The sequence below is a fragment of the Caretta caretta genome, chromosome 25 (genome assembly GCF_965140235.1).
Source record: "Caretta caretta isolate rCarCar2 chromosome 25, rCarCar1.hap1, whole genome shotgun sequence".
In the NCBI taxonomy this organism is placed as follows: domain Eukaryota; kingdom Metazoa; phylum Chordata; order Testudines; family Cheloniidae; genus Caretta; species Caretta caretta.
This window is the reverse complement of record NC_134230.1, coordinates 11,194,662-11,208,340: the sequence shown is the minus strand read 5'-3', so window position 1 is coordinate 11,208,340 and position 13,679 is coordinate 11,194,662. Positions and strand designations below refer to the sequence as shown.

The 13,679-nt window shown below is 51.6% G+C and overlaps 1 protein-coding gene across 2 annotated transcripts in view; it reads right to left on the bottom strand.

Moving 5' to 3' along the window:
• Positions 1–710: 710 nt before the first annotated feature.
• The window catches only part of NRTN (neurturin), a 77,247-nt gene continuing 64,278 nt past the window's right edge, over positions 711–13,679 (bottom strand). Inside the window, exons 2-3 of one of the 2 annotated variants that reach the window (XM_048831205.2) lie at positions 13,133–13,367; positions 711–2,928 (exon numbers count right to left, since the gene is read on the bottom strand). In XM_048831205.2, coding sequence (XP_048687162.1) covers positions 2,480–2,928; positions 13,133–13,340 — 657 coding nt within the window. In that variant the 5' untranslated portion in view covers positions 13,341–13,367 and the 3' untranslated portion in view covers positions 711–2,479. The remainder of the gene's footprint in view (positions 2,929–13,132; positions 13,368–13,679) is intronic. The other variant, XM_075123201.1, reaches the window with a different exon arrangement.

The following is a 13,679-nucleotide window of genomic DNA, read 5'->3' as shown; positions in this document are numbered from 1 at the left end:
CAGTATAGTTACACCAGTGCAGCTCCTAGTGTGGACACAGTTATGCTAGTATAAAAGCTGCTTTATAGTTTATTCTCCTTCCCTATACTAATATAAGCACCTTTATACCAGTATAAGCGTGTCCACACTAGGGAACTTGGACCATTTTAATTACACTGGTGTAGTTAAAGCGATATGACCTTGAAGTGTAGACAAGGCCAAAGGGCTTGGCTACACTTGCGAGTTACAGAGCAATAAAGGAGCCCTGGACGCCCTAGCTCACTACCCGTCCGCACTGGCAAGGCACGTAGAACACTCTGACTCTGCGGCTACAGCGCGGCTGGTCTCCACCTCGGTGCGTGGAATAACGTTTGCTGCGCCCCCGCTGGAGCGCCATGGTGCCAGCGTGAACGAGGTGTTGAATTACTGCGCTTTGACTGACCGTCCCATAATCCCCTTAAGTCAAGTGGCCACTTTTGTCATTGTTTTGAACTCGCTGTAGGAATGCGGATATGCCCTTTCAAAGCTCCGTTTCTGAGAGCCGGCTGCTTATCTGCTCTGGGACAAAGGAACCATTACTGAGGAATGCTGCTTGCTTTGAGCGAGTGAGAGAGAGGCGGGGGGTGGGAGGTCTGCTGCTGTCTGAACTTACAAGACAGCATGCTGACATGCTCTCAGCCCCCCTAAAACCCCCTCTCCCCCCCCCCACATACACACAAAACACTCCCTGTCACACTCCACCCCCCTTTTGAAAAGCACGTTGCAGCCACTTGCATGCTGGGATAGCTTCCACAATGCACTGCTCTCTGTGGCGTTGCAAGAGTTGCTAATGTGGCCATGCCAGTGCGCTTCCACCTGAGAGTGTAAACACTCGGCAGCGTTTTCCCTGCTGCAGTCTCCGAAGGCGGGTTTCTACAACTGCAAGTGTACCCATGCCCTGAGACTCCTTTGCAAACCCAGGTCTTAGGCCAGGTCTACACTACACGCTTACTTTGGTATAACGTCACCACTCAGGGATGTGAAAAATCCACAGTCCTGAGCAACGTGGTTATACTGACAACCCCCCGTGTAGACAGGGATGGCTGCCGCCTCTCGCGGTGGTGGAATTATTAAGCCGGCACGAGAGCTCTCTGTCGTCTGCTTAGAGCGTCTTCACCGGAAGCACGATAGCTGCAAGTTTGTAGTGTAGAGCTGGAGCACGGCCACCAGTAACTCTATTGCCGTGTCCCTGCAAAGCTAGTCCCAGGAGGGGCATGGTGGTTTATTTCAGCAAGCTAGAAGGCCTGCCAGATGGAAAGCAAAGGAGGTGCTCAAAGCAGTAGAAACATGGGAAATTATGGCTTCTTTCTCAACCATCACATTTCCTGACTGCCTCAATGCCTCATCCTGAATGTCAATATGACGGATGCGTAAAGTTGAGATGTTCAAGGCTGCCTAGGAGATCAGAGCACCCAGTTCCTATTAAAAAATTAAGGCAGCTTTGAAATTCTCATCAGCCCCATGTTCCCACGCCAATCCTCTTCCTCCCCCTCTCTCTGGTTAAAACCACCAACTGGACAGTTTGTTAAGATCACTATCCTGGCCCAGGGAAGCATCCAATAGTTGTCCATTGACCTCACTAGAACGTTGGCAGAATGGCTGTGAAGGAATGATAGTATTCTGCGATTGCCACCAATATTTCTCTCTCTCTATATATATATATATTCCTGTATATTTACAGAGCATGAATATACTGCATGTCTACAATAAAATAAGGGTAAGATATGATCTTAGGATATAAAAGAATATTTCTTGACCGCTCAGTCATTTATCTGCACCCAAAAAGGTTCCATCCACGTGAACTCCATGCCCTGGAGCAATTCTCTTTAGGCCGCAATCCGTCTCGGAGGGGAGCCTCTGAGAAGAGGCCTCAGTTTTCGTAGGACTAGGAATGCCAATCTGACTCCGCCTTTCCGACTGGATCGCAGTTCCGGAGCTGGCCGCCCAATTGCATCCAAAGACAAGGGCGACTGGCACCTTTTGGACTCGAAATACTTGGTCAGCAAAACTTTCCTGCTAAACCCCTTCGTGAGAGCAATAAAATAAAAGCCCATGTGGATGCCAGGCTGGTGCTGTGACTGATGCCGGCATCCCTGAGGAAATCAGCAGGTGTTTCCTCCTACCTCTCCATTCCCCAGCTCCTCCTTCTTAGAGCATCCCAACGCTCAGGGGCACCGGGCTGGCGGGGGGAGCGCGGAGGCACCTGTCGAAGTGTTGAAAGGCCCCTCGATCTCTCTCAAAACACAACCCGGCATCAAGAGTTTCCCTGTTGCCCCTAGAGTCCAACCACAGAACTGAGGTAGACTTGGAAACAGTTGCCTTCTTGACTCTCTCGGAGCCTGGGTCCCCTCTTAGTTCCCTTCACTCTCGGAACGCAGCAATGTCCCTTTAGGCCCTCGCCCTCTTGGCTTTTGGGCGCTGCCTTCCAGACATCAACCTTCCCAGGTTCCCTTTCCCCACTTCACACGCAGCCACATTCCTTGGCCGACAGCTCGTTGACGGTGTAGTAGCGGTTGTAAGTGTCCAGGAAGGAGACATCGTCGTCGTACGCGAGAGGCCTGCAGCAAGGCCGGGCTCTCACCTTCTCCTTTTTGATCTTCTTCTTGAGCCTCATGTTCTTCAGGGAGAGGTCATAGTTCCTGATGGCTGTCTCGCACGTACCAGTGCAGTAACGGAACAGGACGATCTCGTCTGACTCGTAGCCCAGGCCCAGCTCGCTGACGCTCACCTCCAGCTCCTTCAGGGCGCAGGGTTTGTGGCGGGCCCGGGCTCGCTTCATGCGGTTCCCAGGCTTGGGGAAGAGCGGCAGCTCATGCCCCCCGGAGTTCATGGACTGGCTGTACCTCTCGACCAGCGTGGAGATCAGCTGCCGGATTTCACCCTCCGTGTAGCTTTCAAACAAGGTACTGTCTGCAACAGAACAGGGACAGGGGTTAGCGAGCCAGGCAGCGGGGAACGGCAAGCACAAGCCCCGGGAGCTAGCCACCCAGATCTCAATGGAATCTGGCCACCTAACTCCTTTAGATTCCGTTGAAAATCCCAGCCCCAAATATTTCTACGGATTGTGGGTAAACTTTCAAAGAATGCTTAAGTGACTTAGAAAGCTAAGTCCCATTTACTTACAATGGGACTTAAGCTCCTAAATCCATTTATGGTCCCCCCCATCTTCATGTCCCCAGGCTGCACGCAAAAGCAGGAAAGAGCCTATAAAAGGGACAGGAGAAAGTGATGGGTGTTAGGAAATCAAGGCTCCAATAATTTGCGAAGCCCCTCTGAAACGTTGACTACGTTCTACCCAAATCTAAGCTTCCATTCAAGTCAGCAAATTACCTGCCGAGCATTTCCGCTTGTGAAGCAATTGGCCTGCACAATGAAACAGGCGCGCTCCTGCCTGGTTAACCTGCCTTGCGGAAAACTGGCCCCAGACAAACTCCAGCACCATCAAAGGCTGACATTCACCCCTCTCCTCCACCCTGCTTGCTCCTTAGAGGTCAGATGGGCACGCTTTATTTAGCAGAGCAGAGGCCTTATCTACACTAGGGCTGAAAAAAAATCACCAGTTCAAGTATTGTGGTTTAAGCACTAGTGCAAGTGGGGTTTGGGCCCTGCCTATTGTACAGTTTAACCCAGGAAAGCCAGAACCCCGACCTTCACGGCGATTGTTTTGATGGTCTAGTACGGTCCCCTGCACAACACAGGCCAGAGACCCTCCCACAACAAGCCCTGCACTGAGCCCCCCGCCTGTCATTGAACTGGGGCATATCCTTCAGAATGAGGCGCCCGCTTGAGAAAGGTGCTCCTGGGTCCAGTGTAGTCAGAGCCTGAGTGTGTTCTAAACCAGTTTACAACACCACGGTGCGTCTAGCCCGGTTGGACTGGGGGGGGGCATCCGCCCCTTTCGTGGGGCTGCAGGCGGACAGAGCGAACCCGTTTCATGCAGGAAAAGCAGCTGCAAAGCGACGACTTTCAGATGCCACCAGCCTGATGCCCTGCAACCGGCTAGTGCCCCAGTCCACTTGCTTCCTACTGAAGTCCTTCCTAAGGGCTGAACGAATTCATCCCAGGAGAGGCCACCGGCACCTTGGCCTCTCTAACACTTGTTGAGCAATTAACCGGAAGCTCGGTATTTATGGGGACCACGGCTTTTGTGGAGACTGAGCTTTCGGATGTGTACAACCTCTCCGAATGCCTGCAAACAACGGCATGCCCAGAGCGGCTTACGACACGTACAAGCCCCTGGGGCGGGAGTGGGTTTGGGGGGATGCACATTCTAATGACTGGTCTCAGTCAGCCAATAGCAGAAGCCCTTTGGAAAAGGGCCCGGCGCCAGTCATCCCATTGGCCTGTGGGGGTGACAGGGACGAAAAGCCAGCAGAGCTGTGCAAGAGGTTATGGAAGTCAGCTGCTCGGTGTCAGCTTTGGCCCCCACCACCTTCCCAGTCACTGGAGCGGGGGGAGCGGGTTCACTGGGGCCAAGATCCATACGTGGGGAAATGCTTTTCCTGGACCCGTCCCCACTAGCAGCCCCCCCCGAGAATACAAGGCAGCACGAATTAAGGGCCCGTTCTCCCCACCCGAGGGTTGGTTGCAGAGGCAGGGTCCTCCAGCTCTGGGAGTCACCCTGCTAGGCAGCCAGAAGCCAGTGCATCAACGAATGCCCTGTATGCCGATTCGCCGCCCCCGGCAGTCAGCTCGAGCTCATTGATCCACTGGCTTGGGTGGGGCAGAACCCCGTTTCCATGGCCACGGGGTCCCTCTCTCACGGGGTGAGAGAGTTAAAAAAAAAATACAAGAATGAGTCAGGACTGAAGCGTCTTATTGAAACAGGATGAAAAATGGTTCAACCTCAGAGTGAGAGGCTTTAACGACAGCTTTCCAATTCAGCCCAAGGAGTCAAGCTGGCTCCAGGTGGCACAGATGCTCTTGGCTTGGAGGATGTGGCGAGGGCCCAAGAGACAGGAATGCTCTAGGTGAGGCTGCCTTAGGCCTTGTCTACACTTGAAAGGATTGGCTGGTTGACCTATACCAGTAATGCACCCACCTCCCCGCCTCACCCCCTCAGCCAACTCCCAGTGCAGATGCAGCTTATCCGTCCTAGCATTTCCAAAGCGACCTCACTTTGGGTTGTGTTTCCATGGCTTTCCTTAAGCTAAGCACCATGTGGTTGGGTAGGCGTTTGGGTAGGAGACCTACAGATGCTTTGGCCAATGCAATTTCCCTTTGAGTTAATATTGGCCAGCATGGGGCTTGCTTTTATAGGACATGTGAACAGGGGCGGTGAAGCCCTCCCAAAAGTGAGGGGGTGGGGCCAGGGGCCGCTGTCTGCTCTGTGGACCCGCCCATGCCCCTCCTCTTCCACCCCCTCCCCGAGGCTCCACCCCCGGCCAAGCCAGAAGCCTTGGGGGGAAGAGGCGGCCCATCCATTTTCAACAAGTGGGAGCACCGTGACCCTCTGGCCCCCCCTGTTCCGGTGCCCCTGCATGTGAAACTCCAGTCCTGACCTCTCGTGGCAGTTTCTGTAAGAATTAGGGATGAGTTAACCCTGGCATCCAATTCCAGTTCAGGCAATTACATTCCGTTTAGCGAAATTCCCTCTGCAGTTTCACTTGAATACAACAGTTTGGATTGGGTCTTGATCTGCTAGGTGATGTTGCTGGGTGGGCTTAACCAGCTGTGGTGTCCTATCCCAGAAGCAGCTACGTTTCAAGGGTGGGTGACATAATCTCGGTGTCAGTTAATTAATGAATGCCTGCAATCTGTGATCGTCAGGTGAAAGACACATTAGAAATTCCAAGCATTCCTGTGGGGCCAGTTCCTGGTTTTATTCAGTCCTTACTCGCTTTGATTTGAGCAGGAGTAAAAACTTAGTAAGGCCGTCGGGGTTTGGCCCACTGTTGCTATTGGCAGTAAAATATTCTAATTCTTCTACAGATCAGAGAATGCCACAGTCCCATGTTATTTAAACATCAGAACTATTTGTTTCAGCTCCGGTTGACTTGAGTCCACGTGCAGTAGAATTGGTCGGGAAATGGTTTTCCTGGTCTGTAAAAAGTAGATTTCAAACCTTTTGGGGATGAAATGGAGACCTTCAGAACCGTTTTTGGAAAACCACAGCGCGCAAGACCCATTCCACAATACCCTGTGGTTAGGTGCTCACCTAGAATGTGAGAGACCCCCGTTCAAATCCCCACTCCGCCTGATTCGGAGTAAGGCCCTGCACCTGTCTCACGGCCCGCATGAATGCCCTAATCCCTGGGCTAGGGTCTGTTCTGGGACTGTGCACTGGTTGTCTATTTCAGTTACATGCTAGACCTGAGGAAACCATCTAGATAAAGGAGCATTTTCCAAAGAAAAACCATTATCAAAAAATTCCTGACCAGCTCTAATCTACAGGTTACTTCTAGGATACGGAAAAGGAAATTTACTTTTTTGTGGACTAGTAACACTGGAGTGGGCGTGCATGTTTACATGCACATGGGTGTTTTTACATTACATTGCACATACTGCTCCAAATCTGCTAACCTGAAACCCATGTTGCTAGAGAAGATTCTTTTCATGGGGCACCCTCTCCTCCCAACACCACCCTGCACAGTTACACAGCTGTATGCCCTGCGAGGAAGGGACTCCAGGGATGGCTGGTGGGCCACAGGCAGTTCACAGTTTGAAGCTGCTGTGAACCCGAGGCCCCACACACTAGCATGGATACCTCTGAAGAGCCAGGGAGGTCCAGCTGTCCTGCAAGCTAGGACCTGTTTGAGATGCCACTGTAGTAGACGCCAGCATTCGAGCATGGATGAGCCCGATGCAGGGGAAGGATCCTCAGACAAGTGTGCAAATTCATTCCCCATTACCGCGATGGCGCCCCCAACTGAGCAGGACATGACTATCAACTTTTCATTAGTTTGCTCGCACTAGGAGAGGTAGTGGTACCAGGAAGAGAGGGCGGGCTGTTATCTGCTGTTCGTGCCCCTCCAGAGTTAGGCGAGGGGATGGGTGTGTGTGGAGTGGTTTGTTTACGTACCCGGGGATGCCTCTTGAATCCTGTTGAGAGATCGCAATGAAACTTTCATGGAAGTCCTCTGCAATCCTCTCCCAAAGGTCTCCAGGCATGGCAGCCTTATTTCTTCCTCTGTGGTAGGACACATTCCCACGCCACTCAGCAATTACTGCCAAGGGGCCTGCCAAAGCAAACGGGCTAGCAGCCTATGGGCCCGGGCGGCTTTGGGATGCCAGCGACAGCTGTGGGAGGGGAAGGGACTTCTGAATCTTAACTTCTGCTTTCCATCATGACTCTACTGTCCATGGTACCTCTGAGCGTTTCATCTGTAGCTGATGCCGTTGCGGCCTTGAGGGGTTCTCCCTCCACACCTGAGTCAGAGAAGGAGAAAGAAGAGGACCCGGGTTGACCTGTTCAGCGAGATTCTTCAAGCCAATGTTGCAACAGACCAGGAATAGAGGGGTGGCAGATGAGTATAGCAGAGTGCATGTAGAAGGAAAGAATGGACAGGAGAAATGCGCAGGAGGCCCAGCAGGAAAAGGAGAGGGAGATGCACCAGGATATAATGGGTCTTCTCCAGCAGCAAACGCAGAGGCTGCAGCTGCTTGTGGACTGACAGGTTCAAAAATCCCAGGCTCACCTTGGAGAACTCCATGGTCACTGCTCCCGACACCCTGCGACATTCCACGTGGCATCAGGAGCCACATCCCTACCTTACCCCTCTACACAGGGGGACATGAAGGAAAACCACAGCTTCACCTACGTTGACCTGGGAGAGCCATGGTTGATGTATGTGTAGCTAAAATGGACATGAACGTTCCTTCCCTTTCCTTAAGCTGTGTTCCAAAAAAAGAAAGTCCGTCCTTGTAGCTTTCTGAACAGTCCTATCTCCTTAGAGATGTAGGCATCATGCACCTTCCCTGACTAGTCAACTCTGATGTAGATGAAGCATCCCGGGTGATCCACCAGCTCTTTCATAACCATAGGAAAACAGCCCTTTCTGATGATGTGGTCTGTGGCAAGGGGGTCTGGTGCCAAAATAGGGATTTGCATCCCGTCTAGTGATCCATTCGATAACCTCATTGCTGCAAATCCATCCCTTATGTCCTGCACATTGCTGACAGTCACAGTCCTGCGTAGCAGAAGATGGCCCTGCACATCTGCATGAAAACCACCCCCACAGTGGATTTTCCAACTCCAAAATGATTTCCCACTGACCGGTAGCAATCTGCCGGGGCAAGTTCCCACAGCACGATGGCCGCTCACGTCTCCACTGTCAGCTCCGCTCTCACATTTGTGTCCCTGGACTGGAGGGCTGGGGTGAGTCGGTGCACAGATCCAGGAATGTGGCTTTGAGCATCCGAAAGTTCTGCAGCCGTGGCTCATCAACCCACACCTGCATTACGATGAGATCCCACAAGTCACTGTTTGTAGCTACTCTGTGAATGCCACCGAAAACCTCGACTTCGTTCTCGCTGTGTTCCACAGCAATCCGCCCTTCAGGAATCATCATGTTCCCCGCGACTCCTCTCATAGCTCTCAAATATTGGAGGCTCACCAATCCTGTGCTTGTCCTGGGGGCTTTCGCCTTTCCTGGGGTTTTTCACCTTCCTCTGCAGCACGGGGCATGGGTCACTTGCAGGTTTAAACTAGTGTCAATGGTGGATTCTCTGTAACTAAAGGTCTTTAAATCATGATTTGGGGACTTCAGTAACTCAGCCAGAGGTTAGGGGTCTGACATGGGAGGGGGTGGGTGCGTTTCTTTGGCCTGCAACATGCAGGAGGTCAGACTAGATGATCACGATGATCCCCTTCTAGCCTTAAAGTCTACACGTCTAACTCTCATGACAATAGTCCAGAGGTGTTCAGAGCAGAGGTGACGGACAGCAACAAGTCCCATGCTGGTTTGTGGGATTTTCTGAATAGGCGTGAAAATTATGGGATCGAGATAGCATTATGGGGTGGAGAAAGTTGCATGATGGGACCTTGACGCTGCGGTCCCAGTCACCCCTGCGCCACCTATTTCTGCCCCACCATTGCACGGGATGGTGGTGAGTTGCACCCTGGGATACCTGCATGGTGCACTGCACTGGGCATCGACACAAGCACTCCTGGTGAGCACACACAGTGCTGACACAAGGAGCCAAATGTGTTTGTGCATAAGCGATATACTCACTTGAGTTGGCAAAAGTTTGTAGCGTAGACATGCCCTGAGGTAACTACGTAACCAAGACAGTTACAGGCTTAATCGGAGGCAATTAACTTGTTATGGTGGAGATTGTTGACACTCGGGGGCAGGGATTAGGCTAATGAAGTCATCAGCTCAACACAGGAAGAGCGAGAATTGGCAGGAAGTAAGAGGGGAGCTCCGAGACTGGGCTGGGCGGGATGGGGAACGCTGGGTGGAAGGTTCCTCCTGTACTATGTTCTGAAATGCTGGGAATCTAGAGATTACAGATACACATGGGGAAAAGAAACAGACTGTGTGTATATTGTGAATAAGAGACCGCACAAACGGGCCAGGCCCATGGCACACCGGGTAGCTGAGGGAGCAGCCCATGACAGAGGCCTAAGCAAATCGCTGGGTGCTCTCGTTCACTCTGGCTGAGACGTAGCCAGGGTGGGCAGGGATGTTCTACTGAACGATGATCTTCCGCTGCTGAGCCACAAGAAAAAGGCTCCTTTAAAGGAATGTTGTCCCCTCACCCCCACCCCACCTTCCTGCTCCTTGGTTTGAAAAGATCAGGTCAATATCTCTTCCAAGCTAACTCCAATCCCGCTCCAGGATTCTGCTGGAACGCCTCCTGGTCTCCACACCCCTCACTTTGTCTTGTTTATTTTCCTACCAGACTTTCACAGCTTGCAGCAGCTCAGGCCGCCCCTCACTGCATGACACTTAAAGTGCATGCTTAAAAAAAAAAAAAAATCAAACATTGGGTGAATAAATAAAACGAACTCCCGTTGCGTTCATGACTTCCAGATGCCTTGCACACAGCCACGTCGGAGACGCTGGGAGGAATCACGGCTTCCTCCGGCGAGAGGGGAACGGGCAAGCTTGTACTGCAGTGAAAGGGTCGGGCACAGCGTGCTCCTGCTCGTGCAGGGGTCACAAGCAATCAAAGCATGGGAAAGAGGGCAGGAAGCAAAGAGATGTGGCACCAATCTATGGGGACCACAGCGCTTGGGTCTTGGGCAGCTGAACTGTCGCTATAAAGGGCCCGGTTCTGATCTAATCGGCCGGGTAAAGGAGGAATGACTCTGCTGGAATCAAAGGAGATGATTCCAATCTCACTCCAGTGTCACATCGGCGTAATTCAACATAGGTCAAAGGCGTGACCCCTGATTTGTACAGCTATAAGTGGGAGGAAAAATTGGCCCATAGGAGTTAAACTGATGTGAGTTCAGATCAGACCCAAAAGCTCTAACACCATTAAAGCCAGCTGTCGCTCTGGATCAAACTATACACTATAACAAGCCTTGGCTATTCTGCCCTCAGTGCGAACTCTCAGGGCCTGACTCTCATCTTACTTCAATAAAATCACAACCTAATCCTCAGAGCAGACGGCATCTAACCCTTCCAGACACAGACCTCAATTCAGAGCTGGGGTGTAAGAAGCAAGAAGAAGGCATAAAGGACAGCAAAAAGTTGTATCTGTGACCCAAAGGTTATCGCCCCAGCAAACTTCATGACCCTGCTCCAAAGCATGGACACGCCGGAACTCTGCAAAGAAACAGCTGAAAAGTCTCTTTAATGTTACCAACACGATCTGACTTTCCCTTTGCCTCAAGCTTGGAAAGGGCTGAATCATTTTCAGTGAAACTGACCAAAGCAATTCATCCAGTTGCAGAGATCAAGAATGGAATATTTCAGCCACAACAGTTAAAGTCTGGCAAAGTTATAACCAGCGGAAACCAGGGGCTGTCTGATAATGGGATGTACGAGGCCACCCTTGACTCTCAGCGTTGCCACTAACTTTCTATTTTTACTTTTGTTTCCTTTAGCACCTTTCAGCCAGGCTCTCAACCATTCGTGGACCCGCACAGACCCCCTGCGAGAGACACACGCAGAGAACACAGCAAGGCTTCCCCTCACGTCTGGCCCAAACTTAGTGTAGAAACCCACACCTGACTGTCCTCCTTCAAGGTTGGATATTAGGGAACACTATTTCACTAGGAGGGTGGTGAAGCACTGGAATGGGTTCCCTAGGGAGGTGGTGGAATCTCTATCCTTACAGGTTTTTAAGGCCCGGCTTGACAAAGCCCTGGCTGGGATAATTTAGTTGGGGATTGGTCCTGCTTTGAGCAGGGGGTTGGACTAGATACCTCCTGAGGTCTCTTCCAACCCTAATCTTCTATGTTTCTAAATCCCTCCTTAAATCTCTCCTCGACTGCGATACCTACATAAAACTTTACAACGGCCAGGCTGCTGACGTGCTGAGACACTGCCCATCGTGACCAACCCTGTCTCATTGTTTCCTCGTGCTACCCCGTCTGTCTGTATCCCTCTGTTGTCTCTTGTCTTAGACTGCGAATGCTCTGGGGCACAGAGGGTCTTTTTGTTCTGTGTCTGTGCAGCGCCTGGCACAATGCGGTTGTGGGGCATGATTAGGACTCCTCTAGGTGCTAGAATAATACAACAAATAATATTTTCATCGGCAGAGTCAGGAGCCGACCCAGATCTCCTGACTTGCAATCCCCTGCTCTCACCACCAGACCGTACTCCCTCTCAGTGAACCCACCTAGAATTCAATGAGGACCTAGCAACCTCAGCCTGAACAGAAAGTGGTAAACACCAGAGGTCAAAACCAGAATTTCATTGCTCCTCTGAAGGGCAGCAGCCATCTCACAAACACCATCCCGGGGCACTGGCTCACCACCTTCTGTGCAAGGTCCTACCAGCATGTCAGTGCTCCTGGAAAGACCATCTCTCTAAGTACCCACCAACTCTGACTATGCTTTAGGGAGCAGAGCACAGCTGGTTACAGCTGCAGGCCCACAGCCCCGGGTCTAAAGAGAGCAGGCTGGTTTTGATCATGTTTTTAATCGCATGCTGGCCATCGTATGCGGAATAAGCAAAACCACATGCTGTCACACCATGGATAAGGAGGCCGCGGGTAAAGCAGAAGAGGAACAAAACCCCTTGTCTGGAGGGGTCAGTCTTGGATGAGCAGAGAACACAATGATCCCTGCAGCTTAATTAGTTTGAGAACCTAGTCGTGGCCCAGCTCAGACACTCAGGGTCTGTCTACACTGCAATGGAAGCCCTGGGTTAGGAGAACTTGAGTTAACAGGCCCTGGGTTTGTTAACCTAGGACTTGAGCATCTACACCCATTTGTAACCCCAGGTTAGGAATTGTTGAACCCCGGGTCCCAGATTGGGGCACCAGCATCTACACTGCATTATGCAGATATGAATCCAACCAGTCGTATCCCAGACTTCCTAGCACCTTCCCAAAATGTGCCTGCTCGAGCCTGTTGTTCGTGATGCAGTGTGAGAAAACTTGACTGTCCAGATGACAAAGTAAGTCAGCTTGTGGGACAGGATACAGCAGAACCTCAGCGTTAGGAACACCAGAGTTACGAACTGACCAGTCAGCCGCCCAACTCATTTGGAACCAGAAGTGAACTATCAGACAGCAGCAGAGACCAAAAAAAAAGGAAATACAGTACAGTGTCGTGTTAAAGGGAAACGCCTAAAAAAGATAAAGGGAAAGCAGCATTTTTCTCCTGCCCAGTAAAGTTCCAAAGCTGAATTAAGTCACGGTTCAGCTGAAAACTTTTGAAAGAACCATCCTAACGTTTTGTTCCAAGTTACGAACCGCCTCCATTCCCGTGGCGTTCGTAACTCTGAGGTTCTACTCTCTCTTTGGAGGACTCAGAGCACGTCTACACTGCAAAGCAACGGGGCTTGAACCCTGGGTCTTGGCTTGACTCAGGCTCAGACCCTCCAGGGTATATCTACGCTGCAACAAAAACCCATGGCATAGCCGTAGCTCTCCGTTACCCCACCCGCTCCATGTATGCCAGGGCCTGGGGAAGGAACGCTCTCCCCCAGCAGTGCCAGCAGCGAGATGGCTCTGAGCAGATGGAGTCAAGGCAAAGCATGCTATAGCTTACATTGAGAGATCAGCGGGTCACGGCGCTCCAGGGCTCGCGGGGATCTCCGCTGACCTACAGGCAAGGCAGAAGAGGAGGCTGACCTTGACGGCGAGGAAGGGAAGGGGCTGTATTTCCGGCTTCTGTTGAGCATGTCTCTACAAACTAAAATGGACAACATGGAACTGAGGAGCATCGAGGCAATGGCTGCAAACTTCCATACCTTCATCTTAGACCAAGTCAGAACATTGAAACTCTGCAAAACAGGCAAAACAAATATCCTTATTACAAAGCCTCTGCCCCCGACCCCCATCATCTCCCCGCGGACAGATCCCCAGTAATAATGGTCATGCCGTGGGCTGCTGAGAAACCTTCCCTGGGAATCTCAGAGCAATCACACGCATTCCTTCGATTGGACTCTCCCACTCCCTTGGGTCAGTATCATCCACATCCCTATTTTATAATGGGAAACTGAGGCACAGAGAGGGGAAGTGACTCGCCCAGAGCCCGGCAGTGAGTCAGAACCCAGGCGTCCTGATTCGCAGCCCCATGCTCTCAACGATGGACC